This window comes from Cheilinus undulatus, linkage group 10, assembly GCF_018320785.1.
Source record: "Cheilinus undulatus linkage group 10, ASM1832078v1, whole genome shotgun sequence".
NCBI classification, from domain to species: Eukaryota; Metazoa; Chordata; class Actinopteri; order Labriformes; family Labridae; genus Cheilinus; species Cheilinus undulatus.
In genome coordinates, this window is record NC_054874.1 from 19123520 (window position 1) to 19149057 (window position 25538).

Below are 25538 nucleotides of genomic sequence, written 5' to 3' on the forward strand. Positions count from 1 at the left end.
GCTCTCTAATACTTTGTCAGACTTAGTTCAAATATTATTTTCAGCTTTTAGGGGCAGGATGGAAATGACTTCAAATTTCTAACTTCAAGCATTTTTAAAATATTAACTTTCTACAAAAAAATTCCCATTCAGATGAATAGGTGTTTCTGTAAATTTTCATACTTATTTCTGTTATTTACACTTTTTCAAATCTTCAGCTCTTTCAAATGGAAAATCACCTAAGACTTCTAAGACTTATTACTCCAGCTCACGTCCATGTACAGACTTGATTTTTGCTTTAAATACAAACTCCTCAGTTATTTAGGAGTGATTAACTTAATTGATATCTCTTACAGATTTTTATGATTGTTTATGTGGTGGACTGTTTGCGCCAGAGTGCATGATGTCAACAAGTAGAGTGCAGCAGCTTTAAAAAAAAAACAAGGAACAACAGTTTTCGCACAATTAGGATCGACCATTTTAGGCTGGAGTTTGAGCCCAGTTTGCCCTTTCTCAATGATCAAGGGTGTGGCCCGATTCGAGGCTTGTCATAACCAATTATTTTTCCAAATAGTATTCAAGTGTGTGGTGTCAATACAGTCAGTTTACTAATTATGATTCTCTGTCACACTGCCTCCAACACAATGTTAATTCTGTCAATTATACTTATTAAAATTTCAGTTTTTTTCATGAGGAAGACAGATTAGGACTAGCCAAAAACTCTGAAGAAAAGTACGTTTAGTTTTTGTCATGAAGACTCAAGCTGGCGTACACTGTCATTTTCAAGACTCAGACACAAATTTTGAGTTGCATGACTCACCTGGAAATAAGGGGAATTTTAATCTGATCATTCTCCGTTTGTTTTTTTTGTCAGAAGTCATAATCGTGTATAAACACATGAGCTCCTGTGAGATCTTTGATGTGAAATGTCCATGTAGATTCTCATTCATCCAGGTCATAGTTATCTAAGCAACTGTACTTCATTTCATCTCTCCTCCTTAAGCCTTGGTTCTCAACCTGGGGTCCAGGGCCCCCTAAGGGGGGACACCCAAGATCTCAAACCAGGAAGAAAGAATAACGTGTAGACTTATTTCTTTAGGGTTTTAACAAAATAATGGACATTTATGTGGATTCTTGACAGCAGGGTTTCCATTTTTCTTTCATGTAGGTCATGGGGGGGGCTCACATAGGTAATAAAAGAGGGGCTCCAAGGAAAAAAGGTTGTGAAAACTGTCCTAAAGGCTTCCTATGTTCTAATGTGTCTGAGGCCAAAGTAGGAATTTATAGCCTCTGTTAAGTGGCTTGTGGATGGCCAACTGAATTATGGAGAATATTTATGCAACAATTTGTGGAGGTAGATGATTCAAATCAGGGCTAAGCAGTTAATCGAAAATTTGGTTGAATGGCTATATGGCCTGCTGCAATTTTCAAATTGCAGAAAGTGCAATTTTCTTTAACCTCAAATTTGGGTCAAAATACCAGTTTACTACTTTTTTTGCAGCAGAGATGAAGAGTAATTCATGACCTATAAGGCAATCATTCAAGTGTCAGTTTTAGAAAAAATTCTCAGGTCATGCAACCCCTGGTTGGTTGTGATATGGAATGATCTACTGCTTGTGTTTGTTGGAAAATACATAAGATGAGGAACTTAAGAAATAATCGCATATCAAATACAATGAGACAAAATATATAGATATCTCTCTCTAACTCTTCAAAAAAGTCCTGCCATCTCTCTCTTTAGGAAAGTGTTTGGTGAGAGCTCACTCTGAAGCGGGTTCTTTTGTTGTTACTTCATGTTACGTCACATTCCCGCGCTTGTGCTCCTTCATTTATATCCGTGCCGTGCCTGGGCCCACCTCGTCCATCTGTTACGGGGCTGTGAAGCATGCAGCGCCCAAGCACAGAACGATTGCACTCAAACTGGTCAAATGTACTGGACTTTAGGCTCAAATGGGCCCAGGCACAGTACAGATGGCCTAGTATGAGTGCGCCCTTTGTCAATGTGCCTTCAAAAATTTAAAACCTCTCAGTGGTAAAAGTTAACATTTTGAGACTTCTTATGGTCTCAAATGTGCAATAAAACCAAGACTGTTCAAGGATTTGAAGGAACCCCGGGTCAAAAAAAGTTAAAAATCAGCCTAACTTTTCAAGTAAAAAGATCCAGTCCTTGATTTAACAATATATAATTTATTTACAACAATTTCAGGTTGAATTACTATACATACTTTTCTGAAATGTCATAGATATATATATACATAAGGCCAAGTAAATACTTGAAAGCACTTAGAAACGAATTTCCAAAATTCTACCCACAAATCCATATCATTGTCCAAAAAGTACAGAAAACCTCCCTCAGCAGAAGTTTTTCCATTGCCACAAAAGTTTTGACAACAATTTACATCGACGATAAGAACACAAAAGGTTTTAAAAAACAAAGGAAACAAAAGGATTATACAATTGCATAAGCGCTGTGGCATGTAATAAATACAGCATTTTTGACTTGCAGAAAGGCAAGGAACATTGAATCAAGGAACTAAATAGAAAAACCATTCACAAGTACAGAAGTCTATTGTTCTTAGTTCAAAAAGGAAACAGTTCAGTCAGTGACAGGGAGGTACACACTCACACACTCAGCCTCCCACACAAAAACACACACATCCTTGACACTGAATAGTAATGAGTGACACAAAAAGCACAGTTGTGAGATGTAACAATATAGCCCAAAACTTTGGGAGAAACTCAAACGTTTGAACAAGCATCTACGCTTCTTCCACAGAGCGATCAGGCCTGGGTTTGGAACTGTATTCATCACGGACGCTGTAATTGCAGATTTGATAGATTTGTGGGACAAGCTTGATGTAAAGATAGATGCAGAGCATCCTGGTGGCTGGTGAATTACATTACTGAAATGTGCTTAGACGACACAACCAAGACAATGACGGGTGATCGAGTTTCACACAGTCTGACTGTACAACTGAAACATGCTGTGTTAACACGGCCTCGCCGGCATCCCAGGACTCATGCCCCCTGTCTGCAGCGAGCCTCCACACGGTCCCAGTGCAGTGATCCACCAAGTGTTAGTGACTTTTTCCTCCTTGTTTTAAATGCTTACAGTTAGAGAAACCATCAGGTATGCAGAATAAGGACAAACAAAATGTGTAGAGAAACTTTCTGTCAAACAGTCTCGAAACCCTTAACACTGCAAAAAGTCGTCACTGCTAGATCGCCAGAGAACAGTATATAGGCAAACACGTCACGGTTTAGACTTGACAAATGCTGTGCCAGTTAAGTGTCTTTTTTTGGCTTCATATTAAAATATAATTTACATTTCTTTACAAAGTGATCAAAGAAATGGACACATAAATCAGTTAGTGTTGATTCGCCTTAAAGACAAAAGCCAGAAAATGAGATCAAATAATCTGGACTTTGAGCCCACTGCTTAAAAAAGACATTAACTCTGACTTCTTCTATTCTAGCTGTGGTAAAAACAATATGAATGGATACAAGAGGAGGATGGAGTGGCCTCAAATGGTAATCAGAAAACTTTGGTTACCAATTCTGCTGATATACAGTATGCAAAGTGACAGCACGCGGCTGCTTTAGAAAAAGTATTTACATTTTACATGTCATGGTGATTCATTTCAACATGAATGGATTTATTCATGTTGATATCACCAGTTTTTGTCAGAAAGGGGCTTGATCTGAGGGATTCTTTAAAAAAAGTAAAACTTTATGGCATCTCTACATCAGGATTTAGTAAAAATGTGTTGGTCAAGAGGCGTGTTTGTAGGATGAGAAGGTGCAGAGACGCCACATTAAAGGAAAAGTCACCTCATAAAAATAAAAAAAGACGTACTTCTTCCTCTTGCTACAGGAAACATAAATATACATTCCTAATATCTGACAATCATAAAAGAGGCTCCAGAAAGTGTTAAAGGTTGAAGCCAGCGGAGCTGATAGGACGATGGCCTGTGCTAGAAAGGATTAAACGAAAAGGGCTCTCTTTACATCTTAACAGACAACTTCACATGCAACCCTGAGGCAGACAGAGAGAGAACTATGGCTAATTTGGGATTGCTCACATCTTGTCAAAGAATAATTACTGAACCAGTGGACATTTAAGATACTCTGTGCTAGCTTGCCTGAACTGACAGATCCATGAATAATAAGAATAAAGAGTACATTTCTGTAAAGAAGCAACAGATGATAAGCTAATGTGTGGCTGTAGAAATCAGCTCCTTCATTTCTGGATTTAACAAGACAAAAAGGATCTGAGAGCATCCTGATGAGCAGAGGCGTGACACTCGGAATAAGCCACTCTTCCCTTCTCTGACGCAGGCATTTCTCTGCTATGGAAATACTGTTATACTTGCCACATAGCAAATCTAGAATTCCCACCAGCATTGCTTAATGAATTATAAAAAACAAGGCCGCACAGCTTCTCTTCCTACACCTGGTATCTGGTGAAGATTTTAAAGAATCTGTTGTCAGATTTTTGTCAGGGAAAGTGCTCTGCATTATTTATCCTCGCATAATAACCCTTTTGGCCTTGCTTCTTCTGTTGAATATGTCCCTGCTACAACATTAAAGCAATCACTGGAGAAAACAGAGTGAGTGTGGACGACATTCACTGTTCACATACAGTGTGCAGCCTATGGCTCTTTCATTTGCGACATATAGTATGATAATACAGGGAAGGTTTGGGGTAATGTTAGACTGAACAGAACAAAATAGCAGGCTTTTACATAGAAATGTTGTCAGAGATATGACTTTAGTGGAGATGTTACTCACTCCTCCCTTAAAAAAGTTCAAAGAACCCAAACCCCACATTTATCGATTTAGAAGCAGGGAAAGCTGCGAAGCGTCTCGCTGAATCAAGATGTCAAGATGTAACATTCACAGTACAGAAACCGACCGCACTAAAAGCACACAAACAGGATGAGACAAGATTTTGGGCCTCTGACATACAATCTATTTTCAACCTGCAGGTCCACGGTGTGTTGCTACAAGACGTCTGTGGAACAGAAAGAACAGGGATGGGATCTGTGGAGTGGACAGAGGGGACATTCACTGACCCTGATGACCTTATTGAAAATATGCTCAGTGTCTGAAATGATGTCAGAACAAACCTGCCAATTGCATATGTTGCCTGTTCTCTTGAACCTGAAATGACCAGCACCTCTTGTAAATTCCTTTAATAACACATATTTTAGGTTCAAAAATTAGACTCTGAATTTGCAATATTGGCCATTATTAAAAGCATTATGATTGCATATTGCTCCTTATTAGCCATAACGGGCTATTTCTATCAAAGGCATGAAGTTAAATTAAATATTCCTTTAAAGTAGAAGCAGGGTGAGGACTAATTTAACTCCTTTTATGGAAAATAAAGGGTGTTTTCTTTCCTCTGTGTACTCACTTTTCCCTCATTTGGTCTGTCAGTAAAAGATTTGGACTGTTTGATGGGAAAGAGTGACTCACTCTTACATATAAACCCTTCACTATCTTTAAGTGAAGATGAGGGACGTTGGGACAGCTCTGCTCTTCCATTCCTGCTGCAGATTTTGTGGGGGTTTTTTTTGGGTCTGTGTGTATTTTGTTGTGTTCTGTAGTTTTTCCTCTGTGCCAGTCTCTCCTCCGTTTCTGGGTTAGCACTCGCCATCAGAGACCAGGAAAATCATAGCTTCCTGTTTGCCGATGTCAGCCATGACCGTGGCCAGCTGGTTGATGTTGCCGCTGTGGAAATGCTGCGCCTCCCACAGGTCCAGGATCACAGAGGTCGGGCTCGCTTTGGACGCAAAGAAACTCATGTGTCTGCAGGGGGAGAGAAGTACAAAAAGATCAGTGAGGCAAGAGGAGACAATTTTATAAAGTCAAGCCGTGTGCACATATCATAACGGACAGTCTCTTTGGCTTTACACCAGTCTTCGAAAAGCTTTTCAGCCTCTATTTTATTGTGCTTCTGCTTCTTGTAACTCTGTCACTGTCAGCTTTCATTGTGGCTTTTATAGCTACATCCAGATACACCGTGTTGGAGCACTGAGTAAAAAAATGATAAAAGGTAAAAGAAAACACTCCAGCCCTGAAAATTGCCCTCAAATACAGAATCTCTGGCTATTTTCATTTGGGGCTTACCAGCATAAGCCTCATTCGTCTTTATTTGATGTTGAAATTGGCCCTAAATCCCCATATAGTAAATCCTATATGGACTTTCACAGCTAAGTCGGAAGTGACCTTTTCCATTTTAGGAGCAGAACCTTTGCGATCAAACCAAATCAATGACAACAAAGCAGCGGCCCCAGCCAGCCGGATATTTGATGTTTGAGTGGGACCTGATCCCCGCAGTACCTGGAGAAGATGCTTGTTTGATTTAATGGCCTTTTTCTGTTCTTTGAATGTCTTGGGTCTTAACTGTTATGTAGAGAACACATGACATTAAAAAAAGAAAGTCTGGGTACAAAGACGGATTATGCTTTGAGTGATTCCTGGTAAGGGGTGTGCGGGTCAAACTGGACGTCCTTTTCACCTTCGGAAAGATCAGGCAGAGTTCATTACTTCCTTGTTTCTTCTGCTTGCCCACTGAAGCGTTGTGTGATTTTATAAATATGTGGATGCTACATAAGTCCCTGAGACCGAGTCCCTCTGCTATTTTCAGTGAACTGGATTTTTTAGTTCTCACAGCCTTCCCTCTGAGTCGAGAGAGCACAACAAAGACAAGAGTTGGTCCAAAAAAAAATGTCTAGAAAGCAACCTCTGTGTCATTATTCAGATAAAAAAGCAGGAGCTTAGCCTTGGACGTGTCAGCCCTGCTTATTCACCTCGCCGGGTGAAACACAAGCTTATCTTGTACGGCTCAGACGCAGCCGTTTACATAGTCTTAGGAGAGAAAGATCAAGTAAAAGGTTCTTGGCATTTTAAGTTTTATTGATTGGTCCCGTTCCGCTCGGTCTGAACACTTTACACACGCAGAAACAAACAGAGAAATACAGCACGACAGAATGCCAAGCAGCTGCTGCCTTTTCAGGAAAACAGGTTGTTAAGGACACATCAAACAACGGAGCAGTTGTTCCTTCCTGAGGCCTGAATGAGAATTGATTATGTCGAACTAAACATTGCTAGTTAAACCTGTAGTGCATCAATTCACTTTGTGATTAATTAAGGTAAATCAAATTGATTCAGCAAATTAAGTGTACCTATTTTATTTCATTATGTGCTAGAAATCAAATTGGTGGAAAGTGGATCAATGGCAGGCATCTTTCTGTTACAGGTACTCTGGTGATGAAATACAGTAACGAAGCGGTGGCACTCATCCAAACCTATTCAGTATCTTTTCCCCTGATGGGCAGCTAGTTTTCTGACTTTCCAATTGAAAGTGTTAAGCAGCATGTAGCAGGTACAAATTTAGCTGCAGACTCTAAGCTGCTTACCTGTTCCTGAGGAAAAACAGCAGAGAGTGTCGTGTTTCTTTACAGAGGTGAGAGCTGCATCTATCAAGTCCACATTAATCCTTTAAAGTTAGCAGTGTCAAATGAGGATTAGTTTACTCAGGCACAACCTTGTTTACCTAAACCTAAGGATAAAACACTTGAACGCAGCAATGCACTTTACACCGATTGAACATAATTACCATTCCATAGTTACATGTTAACCTCCACATTAGTATGACCCTTTGCAATCACACTGATTGCATGTTCATTAATTTAAACAAGCTTCACACTGCTGCACAACCTCTATTCTCAAGAGCTGTATGTAAATGAGGCTCTGCAGCAGAGCCTTTGTTCAGGCGATCAGTGAACAGATAAGGATTATTGCTATTGTTCACTCAGTGTTTACCTCTCAAGTTTAAGTCTTTGTGCTAGCATTCTCCAGTCGGCTCCATTGGGACAGGGGGCGTCCAGGCTGCTGCAGATCTTCTGCCTGATGAGGTATGGGATCTGAAAGGCGCTGGGCCCCGCCAGAGCTGTGGCATTACTGTCCATTAACAGAAATTCTGAGTCGACAGCTCGGGTGTCCTGGAAGGGAAGGAAACACTGCCTTAAGAACAAAATCTTAGAAAAACTATTCCTACTTAAATGACATACTGTAGGAGGGTTTAAAGGTGCCTTTCAACAAAAGTACCAGGAACTTTTAGTTCCAGGAACCTCTCTTCAAAAAACTATATGGTTTAGTGGCAGACCATATTCTGTATTTCCACCAGGGCCAAAGTCCAGGGTAGGTGTGCAAATCAGGCATCCTGACACAGCTAGGTTTTGGGAAGACAAGGTCTATCAATATGATTATGTAATATCAGAGCAAGGTTATATAGTTTGGGAAGTTTCATTAGTTTTTATTTATAATTAGTTTTTACTTTTTGCTTTAAATTTCTGTTTAGTTTATATACATTGTAATGGTGGTTTGTTGGCTTATTTTATTTTTTTATTTATTAATTAATTATAATTATATGTTTTGTATCTTTTAGCATTAGTTTATTTTTTTTTCCCACAATATGGGATACTTATCAGGAGCAAAACCCAAAGGTATCTGAAAAAGTAAACATCATACAATATACAAAAATACATTCAAACAGGCTATTCTTCACTTTTCATTTTGAATATTCAAATATCATATTTAAATTCAACTCAAGACCTAACATTAACCATTGTGGTAGTCTTCTTCAATAATATCAGGACTTTTTACACTCCCCAGGTCTGGGTGTACACATCAGTCAGTTTGCTGCTGTCAAAGAATAAAACTGAGGATTTTTTGTTGCTAATTTCATTTTATTTTAGTTATTCTTATAAGCAGAGTGTTTAGTTTTAGTTAACTAGTATAACCTAAGATTTAGATGCCAATCATTTAATACTTTAATCATTTTTTTTACACCTTTATATTCATATTTGACTGTATTGTAATGAAGGCTCTGGGTTGGTGAACTGACAGTGTCGCTTTAATCTGTGATTATGATCTTGAATGATCGGTAATCCAAAGATTTTGAAACATGGCAACTGGAATTGGACAAGGTTTTCAAAGATTTTTCACCTCTCCTCTTTAAGGCTGGTTCAGCTCTAAAACTGACGGAGGCCTGGGAAAATGTAAGCCTTTAAGTTGACCATTAGAATCAACAGATTCAACCCATCTGGGTAACTTTGTCCAAACAGTGCCAACCCTGCCCCTTTCAGGGTAAAAACATCCCATCTGAATGACTGGCAATAAATGGGACAGACTGGGACAGTAGGGATTAAAATGCTATATATGAAAACCATATGGTTTTGATGGTTATTGAGAATCCAAATCCAATAGCAAGGGAGTTTTGCATAAAAATATGGCATTTCAAAGTAATGATTTGAATCTTAAATTATAAAACAAACAAAGTTTTGGGTGAATATGAGTGTCTGTTCAGACTCTCTCAGTCAAACTGGACAAACTACCCAATGGTGTGACCATAGATGCCATAAAACACCATCATATACCTTATGTTTGTATTTCAACCATGTTAAATGAGTTGATTCTCAACTTTTAAAATTACATTAGTATGCTGGTGAATATGTGAAAAATCTATTTATAGGTAAGCAGACTACAGCTCCTGTTTTTACCAAGCAATTGCTAGCTTAAAGTCAGTAGAAACACAATAACAGTCTGACATTTGACCGCTAAAAAAGCAATAGCATTTCATCACTTTGTTACCGCGGTTTCCCAATCTACTGCCATTCAAACGCAGAGCTTGTTTTCATTCCAAACGTGGGTGTGGTCACTCTGGAGGATAGGAAAGTGATGTTGCACTGTTTCTACCAATGCTAATGATCTGGGTGGTCCCTGAGAGTTGTTGATAAAGTTGTTGACGCTGTTACCAATCAGAATTGTTCAGCACTCTAGCCCCAGCCCCCAGTTCCTGGGTGTTTGGAAAGTAGTACCCTAGAACTACATCAAGACTGTGGTTTCTGCAGTCAAAAAGCACACAGTTCCTAAAGAGGTTCCTGGCTCATGGTGAAAGTCCTTGCTGTCTTAAGCACCTTGTGTGTTGATCTAATGCTAAATGTTACCTTGGCAATGTTAAAGTCGAGGCTAAAGCTCTGCCCCTCCCCCTCCACCTGCCACACGCAGAGCTGGCAGGTGAGCTCACAGGTGCTGAGGCTGAGCCTCTCAAGAGTGAACGTGCAGTGCAGGTACCGCTGGGAACCATTCCAGATGTGGTAGAATGGGATCTCCTGCAGAAACAAATAAAACATGCAGCATTCACAAACAGTAACACAGCAGAACAGCCAGAGAAGCATGTCTGAGACGGGCCAAAACAAGACCGCCTGCCTGGAAAACACTGAGCTCATCATTAATTAGGCCGACATACACTGTCAACTAAATATAATGGAGGCAGCAGACTGACAACATTCATAGCTGTTACTGACAGCCAGAACATTTCAAGCAGTTAAAACCAAGACGGTTACAGCCAGACCAAACTTTATGTTTATACATATTTAGAGTGCCTTTAAAACGATTCACCCCCTTGGGTGTCTTACACTTAAATGATTTATGAAACTGATCATGATCAATATAACAGGGCTTTTTCGCTTTTTTTCAACAAAAACATCTTAAATGCCAGTGTGAAAACAGATTTCTATAAAGAAATATCTATGAAATAAAAATATGTATTGTACATAAGTGTATAATATTCACTCCTTGAAGTCAGTATTTAGTAAACACCTTTGGCTGCAATCACAGCACTGAATCTGTGTGGATAGGTCTAAATCAGGCTTGCACATATCAACACTTAAATTTTACACTATTCTTCTTTGCAAAACTGCTCAAGATGTCAGGAAGTCCAGCCACAAATTCTCTGCTGGATTGAGGTCAGGGCTTTGACTCGGCCACCTCAATATATTCACCTTGTTGTCTTTAAACCATTTCTGTGTAGCTTTCACTGTGTGCTTCAGGTCATTGTCATGCTGAGAAACTCATCTTCTTAGAAGGTGTAGTTCTCTTGCAGACTGACTAAGATTGTTCTCCAAGATTTTGCTACATTTTGGCAATTTCATTTTACCCTCTACCTTAATGAGCCTTGCATGGGCCGGCTACAGAGAAGCATCCCCACAGCATGATGCTGCCACCACTGTGCTTCACAGTGGGGATGGTGTGCTGCAGTGTTTGGTGTCAAACCTTTTTGTCTGTCCGTCCTCCGAGGTCCGAAACCTGGGCGTCATCCTGGACTCCACCCTCTCCTTCCAGTTCCACATAAAGTCTGTCACCAAATCTGCCTTCTATCATCTCAAGAACATCTCCAGACTCTGACCATCACTCCCTGGTTCTGTGGCTGAAACACTCATTCATGCTTTCATAACCTCCCGCCTGGACTACTGTAATGGAGTCCTGTCTGGAGTTCCCAGCAAAACCCTGGACAGGCTTCAGTATGTCCAAAACTCTGCAGCTAGAGTTCTCACCCGCACTAGACCCTGGCAACACATCACTCCGACCCTCATCCACCTCCACTGGCTCCCTATCAAGTCCCGTATCAACTAAAAAGTCCTCCTCCTCACATACAAATCTCTTCATGCTCTGGCTCCCCAGTACCTTTCTGATCTCCTCCATCCATACACACCATCCCGCAATCTTCGATCTTCAGACACCAGCCTACTTTCCATGCCCAAAACCAAACTCCGAACCTATGGAGACAGAGCCTTCAGTGCTGTAGCTCCCGTCCTCTGGAACACTCTTCCTGCAGACATTCGTAGCGCTCCATCTCTGGACATTTTCAAAAAATGTCTCAAGCACCACCTGTTCACCACAGCCTACAGTCTTCACTAAACCACCCCTTACACTCATCCTACCTCTCACATAGTTTGTCTATGTATATGTGTTCCTGTAAAGCGTCCTTGGGTTTCTTGAAAGGCGCTATATAAATTCAAGATATTATTATTATTATTATTATCTGCTGACTTATAATTTTCAATAACCTTTTCTCTGAGTGACTGGACCTTCCAGATACAAGTGTATTTACACAACAATCACTTGAGACACATTCATTAATTGTGAGACTACTAGCACCAATTGTCTGGATCTCTGTTTAATTAGGTCAGTCACTTTTAAGGGGCTAAATGTATGCAGTCACTTATTTTACCTTACATATTTTTGTTTGACATTACTTTGTAGAAATCTGTTTTCACTTTGACATCAAAGAGGGGTTTTTGTATTGTTTTGTCAAAAAAGCCAAATTATACTTGTTATGGGTCTGTAGATTGGAAAACATTTTATATAGATACAAAGAAATTTTATTTGATTCGTCCTCTTTGTGCAGTAGCATCCATACTCAAAGCTTACAGCTCTGCTTTAAATCTCACACACATCATGTGAGACTGTGATATAAATGTATGCATTACAGATTAGTGTAGTACCACTGAACACTGCCAGCTCCTGTGTAGCACACAGCTTCCAGAGGGTGTGGGTTTAATTTCTACAGCTCTCTCTGTTGCTACATATTCATGCCTCATTCACATTTATTTCCAGGAGAAGCAGAGAAGGAAGCTGAAAAATACTCCCACAAAAAAAAAACACTTCAGCCGATGTTCAACAGCTGGAAAGACCTCAGCCTGAGAGTGAAGCTGGGCTGCAGTGCATTCTGCCAACCAAACGGGGGCACTGTTACCCAGGCAGACAGATGACACAGAGAGCCAGGCAAAACACACAAAAGTCCTCATGGGCCCCGGGGAGACTAAAGGCCTTTTTTGACCGCGCTGCTGAGAGGGGAATAACACTTCCAAATGAACAGGCACAGTCCAGAGGAATAAGCCTCTGTTCTGGGTGCATTGTTGTTTCTGCTGCTTGCTTGGCACAGCCGTTGTGTTGTCTTTGGGGAGCCGGTGCTCTGTGCTTACATAGTTACAGCCAGAACATTTTCTAGTCCTCTTTGAACAGCTCCTGTGTCTGTGTGTTGCCGGGCTGCAGTGCAGTGGGCCACGCAGGTGTGGGGAGTGCAGCAGAGGTGGAGAGGCTCCAAGAAGTTCCAGATATTTACATACTGCTCTATATTTCATCTGGGCTCCCTTTGAGAGAGCGGCAGCTAGGATAATCAATCAGCTTGCAGCTCTGGGTTGGTGCACACAACCCAGCACCAATGTGCATACGAATATACACCGCACGGACAGAATAATAGACACTCTGTATGGACAGAAGTGCACACACACAAATCCGTGCCAGGAATGAAGAGGCTATTGGTTGGAGAAGTCTTGCAGTAACAGACTGAGAAAAGTTCTTTATGTGAATCTTTAAAGCGATCAAGCAAAGCCAAAACATGATAAATTAAAACTTTCTAGAGATAAACTAGTCCATGACCCTCATTAACATTTAGAAGTTTCTCCGAACAACTTTTGCTTACTCGGTATCTTCTCCTTTCCAACTCATGCTCCTTTTTTATTTTTTCTGGACAGCTAATTCAAATACAATCCCAGGCCATTTAGATGTTAAACTAACACATTAGGGTGCCCTGCGACTGCTGCTACACAAATTTGACGGATTCAGCCAGGCACTTGTATTACATCGCCATGCCTCCCCTCTGATCTGGAGTGACTATCTGCCCCTTTGGCCCCTCAGGTCCCGACCAACACACCTGGTAGCCGGCTAGCAGCTTGCTCCTCCAGTGTGCCTGGGGCATGTCGTGGATGGACAGGCGCAAGTTGTGGTAGCTGTCTTTGAAGAGCAGGATGTGGGGCTCGTCAATCAGCCGACCCCCAAGCTGCCGCTCCATCTGCATCACCTCCTGATGGAAGAAAGAAAGAGAGAGAGAGAAGAGGAGAAGCGTCAGTGCTGTGAGGAAACACATTTACCATCACAGCCTCAGAGGTAAGTGAGATTTTGCAAAACAATCCATAACTGTGGAGGTTTTTTTGTTTACACTTTTTATGGTTTCATCACTCAAACACAATCTGTACAGTCTGGAGCAAGAGTTTGTCAGCAAATACATGGAAAATGCAAGAAAAACAACAGCAGACAAGGATAATGGTGGGACTTCACATGAAATCTAACTCAACAATAAAAAAAAACACCATCACCCACAGACACATACAGAGACTGGCTTGCTCTGCCTCTCTTACACACATCACAGCTGTACAGAACATCTTAGGACTGGCAGATATTGTCTCTGCATGTGGCCGCAGCAGGCTGGACCTTCTTCCCTCCACGGTGCTTTAATGTCAATACAAGGTTGATCCCCCAACTCAGTGCACACGACTGCATTAGCATGCAAATCCTGCAGCCATCCCGGCCTACAATGAGCTACCTGGGCTGTGATGAAGGAAGTGACCGCACCATTAGTCATCTGCTCATTGTTCTCGCATGGTGAATCTCCTTAATTTCATTTTTGTTTTTGTGCCAGGAAAGATTTGTAAATGCATGCCTAATATTTTAATCTCCGTGGGACTCGCTCAGTGGACCATTTGTTGCCATCCAAATGACCATCTGGAATGGGACGATAATATCTGCTGCCGTTTCCTCTGATCTATCAATTTGCTTGGAGATGGATGCTTTTTATGCTGAGTGAGTCCACAAGAGTCAGTTGCTTTTGGATGGCATTCACATGTTCCACCTCACACTATTACAAGCAGCAGAAGAAGACAGACCTCAGAAATAGGATTTTCATCTGTGTGAGGAGGGAAACAAGATGGCAGAAAAGGGGAACAAGCAGAAGAAGAGAGATTTCTCAAAGACAAACCCTCTGAGGGGGAGATATGGGCCATATGTTGAGCACTGCTTGCTGGCATGGTTGTACATGGTATGAATGCAACTAAGACATCTTACTAAGGTGGAGAATGACAATAATTTCTGCACAATTTATTCAAATGAGACTGTATTTTAATGAAGGGTCTGGGTTGGAGGACAAACAAAGTCTCTTTAATCTGTGATTATAATCTTGGATGATCAGTCATCCAAAGCTTTATCCAAACAGGGCAACTGGAATTGGCTTAGGTTTCTGTAGTTGTTTAAACTCTTCTCTTAAAGGCTACATGAGTTCTACAACTGGCTGAGGTGTGGGAAAATGTAAGCCTTTAAGATGACCATTAGAAGTGGCCACTTCAACCCATCCAGGTCTCCTTGCCAAAACAATGCCGGCTCTGCCTCTTTCTGGGTGAAAACATTCCATTAAAATGAATGGAGGTAAATTGGAAAGACTGAGTCATTAGATGTTTAAAAGCTTAAAATATAAAAAATGTACGGTTTGATGGTCCAATAGCAAGTGAGTTATGCACAAAAATTTGACATTTCAAAGTAATGACTGGCTTAAATAAATAAAAAAAAAAACAAAGTCTTAGGTGAATATGAACATCTGTTCAGAATATCTCAGTCAAAGAAGATCAAGGCTCTTAGAAGGCTACTTCAGAAGAGTCCAAAGTTTTGTTCTTAGCCATTCTTGGGTGTTTTTAGCTGTGTGTTTTAGGTCATCTTCTTGCTGAAGAACCCATGACCTGCGACTGAGACCAAGATTTTCAGACACTGAGCAGCTCCAGAATGCCTTGATAGTCTTGACATTTCATTGTACCCTGCACGGACTCAAGACACCCTGTGCCAAATGCAGAAAAGTAGCCCCAGAACATTACAGCCACAACAGCCTCTTCCATGTTTCACAGTAGGAACATTGTTCTTTTCTTTGTATGCTTATTTTTTGCATCTGTGAACATAAAGCTGATGTGATTTGCCAAAAAGTTCGAGTTTTATCTCATCTGTCCAAAGGACATTTTCCCAAAAGCTTTGTGGCTTGTCAATACGCATTTTGGCAAATTCCAATCATGCTTTTTTATGATTTGCTTTAAACAGTGGAGTCTTCCTCGGCCGTCTTCCATTAAGTCCACTTTGGCTCAAATAGTGACTGATGGTGCATTCTGGCACTGATGCACCTTGACCTTGGAGTTCACCTCTAATCTCTTTGAAGTTGTCCTGGGCTCTTTGGTCACCATTCTTATCATCTCTATCTTCAATTTGTCATCAATTTTCATCTTGCAGCCATGTCCAGGGAGGTTAGCTACAGTCCTGTGGTCCTTAAACTTCTGAATAATACTGTAAACTGTAGTCACAGGAACATCAAGCTGCTTGGAGATGATCTCATAGCCATTACCTTTAACATGCTTGTCTATAATTTCCATTCTAATCTCCTGGGACAACTGTCTTCTTAGCTTTCTGTGGTCCATGTTCAGTGTGGTACACACCATGATATCAAACAGCAGAGTGACTACTTTCACCCTTTAAATAGGCAGACTGACTGAGTAAAAGTTTGAAGACATCTGTGAGGCTAATTACAGGACACAGTTTAACATGTCCCTATGGTCAGATTATTATTTTTTTTTTTTCTAGAGGAACAATTTATTTTTTTTTGTCCAGACCAGTTTTACATGTTTGTTTTTTAAAATGATTCTGTTAAACCACAATTCAAAAACAATTTCTGATTTCATCAGTTAATTTTCAGCACATTTTTAATCATTACTAATTTTTTTCTGTTTCAAGTTATTTCAGTGACCATTGTTGGATTGTCTTTCGATGGGTACCAACAATGTTGTTCATGTGTGTATTTTAACCATGGTAATGAGTTGATTCTAACACTCTAATGCAAGCAGCAGAAGGAGAAAGACCTCAGCAATAAGATTTTCATCTGTGTGAGAAGGGAAACAAGATGGCAGCAAAGGGGAGCAAGTAGAAGAAGAGAGATTTCTCAAAGACAAACCCTCTGAGAGGGAGACAGAGGCCATATGTTGAGCGCTGCATGCTGGCATGGTTGTACATGGTATGGTTTCAGCAAAGACATCTAATTAAGGTGGAGAATGGCAATAATTTCTATCTGCACAACTCTGATTTAATTTTCTGCCCTCTTTCCCAGGAACAGGCTGCTCTGATTCCAATTATAATGGAAAGGAAGCTGTTAATTATCCATTTGGAATCTCTACCTGCTTTTGTTATTTGATGCGCTCTCGTCTTCACTGAACGAGCACTTTTCAGTTCAACCCTAGAATTAAATTTCAGTGTTTGCTTGGCGCATTGCTAATTTCCATGTTTGCTTAATGCTTATCCTCTTGTTAACATGAAAATTATGCCCCATGCGATTATCTGTCTCTGCATTTACATCAGTTCATTCCTTTCACCCGAATGCCAAAGAACATAAAAGATGTACAATGATCTGACTTTATGATTCTAGCTCGAGTAGTTTTCCTCTGTGTACTGCCAAGCTGAAGCCTTGTGATGTTACCCGGCCCTCTTACTCAAAGCAGGAAGGTCAGACAATGGCATTGAATCAAAGCGTTGAGGTCTAATGAGTTAATAACCCAGGGCAGTGCATTCTCCGCAGACTTAAAAACCCTCCGCTATTATGTCTCTTATGCAGACAAAAGGCACATTGTGAGGGCTTCCAGAGAGGTTCATTTAATGCACGTCTTAAGCACAATTATTTGTTGGGGGTGATTTGCATTGCAAATTAGGGCGGGTGGTCTTTGATCGGGGCTTTGACCTATAGCAGTAGATCTATAGGCCTGCTAGAAAGAGGGAGGGCGCAGAATGCCAATTATCTTATTATCAACAAACAGCTACTACAGTGAATACTAACCGGCCTCCCTAGCAGTTTGTCAGGTTTGAGGCTGACACTGCAGGATTACGATCAAACAGGGTCTAGGACATGGCAGTCCTGCTTCCTGACAGGGACGCTGAGCTTACTGAGGAAACTCCTTTAAAGCTCCGCTTTCAAATGACACCACCTTGCTTGTGTTTTGTTTATGTGTGTGAGTGTGAGTGTGTTGTGCAGGGCTTCAGCATATGCTGTGGACTGAGAGAATAATGGCCCTCTTTACGCCCCATTATCCTGTTAACAAATGACACAGTGAGCGAGCTAATGGATGAGAAGCTAAATTTGACCATATTATTTACCCTTTCTTCAGGAAAACAATGCAAGGTTTGAATGAGTTCATCAAATCACATATTAATCATCAACTTGAAGCTAAACTGTGTTTGCATTTTGGTGATGATAAGAAAAGTGGTTTCTCTTAAGACACCCTGACCCTGAACAAGAGTGGAAACATTAAGATGCATGAGACAGGCGAGAAGTTCAAGTACCGCAGGAGAAAAACCCCTTTTGTTCTGTCGGAATTCAAGATAGCCTGTGGTGTGTGTGAAGACTGTGAATTTAGACTCAGATGGAGCCAAGACCACCCCCTGACATTCAATGAGGCTGGCTAAAGAGAGTGAGATAGAGCAGGGAGGAGTGAAAGGAGCAGGAGCCAGTGAGAAGAGAGACAGAGGCGGCTTAACATTTGTGTCTGCAGGTCACTGGAGTGGCCAGCTTTAGCAGGAGAGATAACAGGATTACTGCAATCATGGCCACAGTTTTCTATGACTTCAACCCCTTTTTTTCCCACCCTCACATCGTCTTCCGCCCCCTCCCCTTACCCATCCTCTTGTTCCCCCCTCGGCTTGGACCGGAGCTGGGACTGTGATGGACTGGGGCCGGGCTCCGCGGGGAAACAAGAGACACTCATACAGCTAATCTCTGCGGGCTGGTGCTGACAGAAAGAGGTTAGTGGCTGTACCAAACTCTCTCTTGCATCAAAAAGAGCCAACCATCGGGAGCAGAAAAGAAAGAATCCAAACAAATCAAAGCATTATGAGATGCCTGCACATAAATAAATATGGATTAATATAATGGAAGTGGACTTGCTCAAAGCTGCAGATTAAAATATACCACTTTCCTCACAGGAAGGTCAAGCTGGAACATGTACACCTCTATTGTTCAGGCTTGGTGTGTAATAAACTGATTAACGTAACTAGCTATGATGGGGATTATAACCAGCGTTTGATCACTTAATTAGTCAAGCTACATGTCATACAAAACATAGAGAGGCTTTAATATCCACATAAACTCATCCTCACCCCGCCAACTCTCCGCAAAGCTGCATCCACGTGCGCTTTAAAATGTACATTCATAGCAACGATCCATTATCAGGGCTGCTCTTTTTCAGGCAAATGCATTTGTTTATAGAGAGTAGCCTGGCTATGTGGGCTCCATAAATCTGTGTATTTGTCAGCAGGATGTGACAGGCTTTTCCTCTCTGACTGAGAGTCTATCAGTCTGAGCTCCAGTGGCCGTGCCCGCTACAGTCAACTCTGATTAATAACTACAAATAGAAGGGACTTGTCTGTGCAGTTATAAATGGGGACTGTGTTTGCTAGGGAAAAGATGCACATTCTGCCTGATAAATCACAGAGCAGGCAAGGGAAAAAAGCAGCACACAGGAACACAGAAATATAATATGGAAACAATTTCTCAGCTGGGCTCAGTGATAAAGCTGACTGTCTTCTTTAACTTAATGCCAGCAATTACTGGGCTCTGCTCCTCTGTTTTTTTCCATGCCAGTAACTGTTCTGATGGAGGGATGAGAAAACAATGTTTGTATTACACGCTGTACATGCCGTTTTTTTCTTCTCTGATACATTAAAGCTAAAAGTTTCTGCTCACATGTAGCTCGCCGCTCAGGAGCTAGAAAAAATGGACGTCATAGTGGAGAGAGAGCACATAAACAGTTTATGGGCCCTTTAAAAGGCAAATAAGAATAATAGCTTGGGGTCAAACACTGTGTAGAAGATTCCAGGAGCCGCTATTTAACCGGTTAGACATCAATTAAAACACCATTTAACACGGCAGTGCACATTTTTACAATCAAGACACAAAATACTGAATGTATTGGCCTCATTACATGAATATTGATGAAAGAGTAAATCCTGAAAAAGCCTGAAATGCAATATAGAGAGGTAGTTAACTGAAATATTTTGTCACTTGAGCCCAGATTAAAATGAAGAGAAATACTATGGTGGTTAAATATCACCTTAAATTGATACAACCATTAATAAAGAGCCCATAGCAGAGGAAAAGAACCATTACTAACAAAATAATGCAAATGAAGGAAGAAATTTAAATGAAAACAAGTTATCTTCCTCAGCAGTATGGTGTTCATAAAGTTCCTGATTTTTGTTTGGAAAGCTTCTTAGAAATTAGACTGCAGTGTGCCAGATTAAAGATACTTTGTCTGGATTTAGGCAGGTTACCTGTGGAGTACCGCTGAGACTGGCGATCTGTCCACAACTGTTTATGGGCCAATGACATGACATACACATTTTTGTGTCCGAATCTATAATTTCCTTTTAAAAAACAGATCAGTTCATGGCATATATCAATTTGTCCTATGAAACTCACTTTGTTTGAATACATTTGCAGATTATTGAATAATATATTAAATTATATTTGGCATCTCAAACCCTAAAAGGTTAGAGTTATGGTTAGTCAATCATCTGTCCAAGTAAATCAACGGATTATTGACTCTATTGAAAATGACATTTTAATGGGGAGCAGGTGGCCTAGTGGTTAAAGGCGCTCCCCATGTACGCGGGCGGCCCAGGTTTGAATCCGGCCTGAGGCCCTTCACTGCATGTCTCTCCCCCACTCTTGACCCTGTTTCTGACCCAATCCACTGTCCTCCTCTACTAATAAAGACACAAAAATGCCCAAAAATAAATACATTATAATTTTTAAAAAAGACATTTCAATTGTGAGAAATTTAAATTAAAATACTGACATTACTTAATAGTTGAAATCTTTAAAACAAATAAATGTTATTCAATCTTAAAATTTTATATCTAGTAATATCATTGAAAAACTTTTGTCCTGGAATTTGCAGGTTCATACATGTCATGGTGGTCCACACGTGATCAAGGGACTTTTTATTTTTAAATGAAATCATGAAAACAGATTGTAACATCATTTCTCATCCACTTGACATCAGTTCACCCTTGTGGCTGAGTGAAATGGTTTTTAGATCCTATTAAAGTAAAGATAAAAACATTCATTTTCAGTCACAGGTGGGCAGGTACACTTTCCATGTCAGGTGGTACAACCACTGGTAAAATGATAATTTATTGTGCCACAAAACTATTTTTGTTTTGTTTTTATTTTCAAAATAAGCATGTCAACTTTCTAACAAGAGCAAAAGTAACTTTTTATGTCGAAGTATTAGTCTGTTTATTTAAAATTAGTTGCAAAAACTCTCAATCTCTATGTAATGTCATGTTAAAGACAAACATAACTCAGTACTGACTACGGACACAGTTCTATTTAAAGGGGAATAAACATCATGCAGTGTTATGGGAATTTGTCTTCCACAAATCTCCTCTATCATAGGCAACATTGTGTGATTGGTCAGAAGTGTGCTGGTCAGAAGCAAAAGGTACAAAAGAATACTAGCTGCAATGTTGCAAGGCCAAATTACATTGCTGGTGTGAAAGCGTGCATTGACTAACTACAGGCCTAAAAAAAATTACATGCAAATTATTTGCATGAAAAAAATGTGCATGTTATGTAAAGGCCTTAAGGATGAAGTGAACTGAACAAACGTCATGGTCAGCCCTGGCCAACAATTCCATGAACCCCGACACCACAGAAAACACCCCAGCCCTCCTTCTTGAGCCACAATGATACCCCTTCCTGTACAGCACCAAGAAACCTCACAGACAAATAACCACCATGCAGTATTTCAAGTTTCACAAATCATAACAAAATTATTACCCCCCCTGAAAATGTCAGTTTTTCTCAAGTATTCCCAAGAGCTGTTCTGCAATTTCTGCAGATAATACAAATTTATCTTGTTCTGGTAAAAATTAAAAGGACCTTTTGTCTGGTAGTGAAAGGGAGCTGGGAATTCTCAAAACGTGGTCTGTAGCTTTGTCTCTTAAGAAAACAAAATTCATATATTCATATATATATATATATACACATTTTTTAATGAGGACATTACATTAAAAACAGTTATGTTTATAATGACAGACTTGACAATAACTTAACACGGAAACTACATACTGACTTAACTGTTGGAAGAGTTTTAAAGTAAATATCAATTATGTTTAAATCTAAAAATATATGAAACAGTAAGCACTTAGATAAAATCTGTTGCTCCTTATTGCTCCTTATATATCTTATTGTGTGGAGCTATGAGTTGCTACCTTTAAAACAGCTAAAAATTCTATGTTTCTACTGCAAAATATAGCATATAAATTATCAATGAGACTGTTTTTTTATGTTCACACAAATCTACTTTTTATAGACCACCATGCTGTAAAATTTTCTGACTTGTTCCAGAAAAAAATAATGCAAATGATGTTCAGAACGAAATCAAAGCTTCTTCCAGACTCTACAAAAGCTCTTTTCAATTCAGGAAAGCTTATATATGATATGAAACACAAGTTTACTTTTTATTAAATGATAAAGTATGAAAATGACATGTTTCTATTGTTACAGCCAAACTATGGGATAATAAAACTGTCTTTATTGTCCTTGCTTTATGCACTGGGGTCCAGTCATGTTGGAAGAGAAAAGGTCCTTCCTCTGAACTGTTGGAACACAAAGTTGGAAGCATAACATTCTCCAAAATATCTTGGCATGCTGAAGCAATCGGATTTCCCCTATTTCCAGATCACTACTTGGTGATGCAAGGCTTGCATGCAGCTTCTAGCCATGGAAACCCAACCAACCGCAGTTTTTGAGCTTACATTAATGCCAGTGAAAGTTCAGAATTCTTCAGCTATGGAATCAGCAGAGTGCTGGTGAATTTTATACACAGTGCACTTGAGCAGTTGTTGACCCTGCTCTGTGATTTTTATGTGATCTTGCGTTGCTGTTGTTCCTAAATGCTTCCACTTTTCGATTATATCCCTTACAGTTGACTGGAATATCCAGCAGGGATGAAATTTCACAAACTGTCTCATTGCAAAGGTGGCGTTCATCACAGTACCATGAAGTCACTGAGCTCTGTCTTTTTGTATCACAAATGTTTGCAAATGGAGACTGCATGGCTCGGTGTTTGATTGTGTACACTTGTTGCAACGGGTCTGACTGAAACACCTGAATTCAATGATTAACAGTTGTGGCCAAATATTTTTGTCCACATAGTGTACCTGGAGGTGTGGATGGTTAAAGGGCCAAAAAATATCACAGACAGGCACACAGACATCAGCTACAGAGAAGTACATAACTTTGGCTGCTTTGCACATGGCTTTGCAAAAAACTGTGGGGCAGACTAATTAGTCTCTAATTAACCACGTATTGTCATTATATGTATTGAAGCTATACCATTAACAATTATTCTATTATTTCCTATGACAGAATAAACAGTTGCCACTACTACACCAAAGCAAACAGCTCTGTGAAGCTAAACAGCAGCACTTTGAGCTTAATGCTAACATTAGCTTGTTAACATGCTAGTAAAATAACCACACTGGCATTTATAAACAAGGTAGTTCTTCTCCATGCTTATTATCCAAGTAAAGTGCCTATAAAAATCATTCAATCCCTTGTATGTTTAATCCTTTAATTGATTTCAATCATTGTCAATATAATTTGGCATTTTTTTAAATGGTTGTTTTTAATAAAAAAAAACCCTCTTTGATGAAGACAAAAGAACACACCAAGCAACTCAGAGAAAAGGTTATTGAAAAGTATATGTCAGAGAATGGATAAAAAATTGCAAGGCACTAAACATCCCCAGGAGTTCAGTCAAATCCACCATCAAGAAATGGAAGGAATATGGCATGTGCACATCTTTAGCCATCCTCACAAACTGAGTTACTGTGTAAGGAGATTATTGAGAGAGGCCACCAAGAAACCTATGAATACTCTGAAGGGGTTACAAGCTTCAGCAGCTAAAAGGCAGCATCATGCTGTTGTGATGCTTCTCAGCAGCCAATCCTGGAGGGATTGTAAAGGTGGAGGGTGAAATGAATGTGGAAAATCTTGGAGGACAATCTTACTTAGTCTGAAAGAAAGCCAAGACTTAGGAGAAGACTTATTTTGCAGCAAGACAGTGACCTGAAGCACACAGCAAAACTACACAGAAATGGTTTAAAAACAACAACCTGAAAACTCTGGGGTGGTGGAGTCAAAGCCCAGACCTCAATCCAATACAGAATTTGTGGCTGGACTTGAAAAGGGCTGTTCACACCCGATCCTGGTGCACCCTAACAGAGCTTGAGCAGTTTTTGCAATTGTAGTGTCCAGATATGCAAACCTGATTGAGACCTATCCACACAGACTCAGTGCTGTGATTGCAGCCAAATGTGCATCTTCTAAATACTGACTTAAAGGGGGTAAATATTTATGCAGTCACTTATTTTATATTACGTGCTTTTATTCAATTGATATTACTTTGTATAAATCTGTTTTCACTTTGACATTAAAGAGGTTTTTGTAATTTTTTGTAAAAAAAAATCTAATTATTTTGATCACGATTGATTTATAAGAGCAATAAAAGGTAAACATCCAAGGTGGAGACTAACTTTTTACTGGCACTGTACTCAGATGATGAACCTATGATCTACTTTCAATTTGAGGAAAAGTTCACCAGAGCCAGTCTGAGTTATCATCTGAGCACCATGAATGTATAAACAACATTTCAAAATGTTCATATATGTCTATCTAAGCCAAAGTAGGCATTAAAATGTCAAAAAAATCGCATTCAAATGTTCATTTAAAAATCTACTGTATTAATATTTATGCTGTTCCCTGCAATGTCTACAAGTCTATACTGAAAAAATGATTTGAGCCTAAATCCTTTAAAAAAATAAATCTGACAGGAGGTGGGTGGTTCATAAATCATTTCATGTTTTTTTTTCATGAACTGTGCAAAAACACTAGCATTAAAAACACAGACATGTGGGTGTAGAGGAAGAACATTTAGTTATCAATAAAAAACAGCAGATTTTCTTATTGTTCCTCTATTAAAAGAGGGTAGGAAAGTTGACAGATTCTGAAAATCACAGATATACAGAAAAAAAGGTGGCAGATTCCATACTAAAAAAACAAAAACAAACTGTCGGCATCCTTCCAATTCAATTAGATGTTTGTGTAAGGTGTATGTCTGCTGAGTCGGAGGGTTGCTTCACTGCAGGTGTTTCAATCAGTTGCGGGATGGCAGAACATCAGCAATGCTCTCCCGGAGGTCGGGCTGGGAACAAGCGAGTACGCAGTGAGGGCGCTACCAAAAGCTGATCATGTCTCCTCTGCTGCTGTGCCAGCCTTGGCGGGGCCCATCAAGAGTGGGACACACATTAAATATTAACTTAATTGGTCCCGGCAGAGCCCTGCTAACATACGGCAGGCATCAGACAGAAATGTCACCGTTTCCCCAGAGCCCCCGCACACTTAGGATCAAAGACAATAACATTGGTTCTAATCTGCTGTAATTGGGAGATAAGAGATTGAATGGTACAGCGTGCATAAGAGTAGCATGCATGCGTGTGCGCGTGTGCCTGTCATCCTCACTGATGGAGGCTTGTCGGAGTAGATTGACAGCCAGCCAGGGGAGTGAAGAGTAAGCCTCAGCATTACTTTTGGTTTCTACAGTTCTCCCTGCCAGAGAACAGCCAGCAGAAAAGGCTGAGAAATGCCTTTTTGTTTTTTTCATGTCCCATCCAAAGTACAGCCTGTTTAATGCATGAAAAGTTGATTTCTTGTCTGGGAAAAAACGAGGTACAGTGCCTGAGCAGGCTGCGAATGCTGACATAAAATTCACATGTGCTGAACAGTA

At 40.1% G+C, this 25538-nt stretch overlaps 1 protein-coding gene across 5 annotated transcripts in view; it reads right to left on the reverse strand.

Moving 5' to 3' along the window:
- Positions 1–2197: 2197 nt before the first annotated feature.
- The window catches only part of unc5a (unc-5 netrin receptor A), a 204121-nt gene continuing 180780 nt past the window's right edge, over positions 2198–25538 (reverse strand). For all 5 annotated transcript variants that reach the window (XM_041797637.1, XM_041797636.1, XM_041797634.1 and 2 more), the window contains 4 exons: positions 13550–13699; positions 9999–10163; positions 7813–7991; positions 2198–5793 (listed from right to left, as the gene is read on the reverse strand). In XM_041797637.1, the coding sequence (XP_041653571.1) occupies positions 5628–5793; positions 7813–7991; positions 9999–10163; positions 13550–13699 (660 nt within the window). In that variant the 3' untranslated portion in view covers positions 2198–5627. The remainder of the gene's footprint in view (positions 5794–7812; positions 7992–9998; positions 10164–13549; positions 13700–25538) is intronic.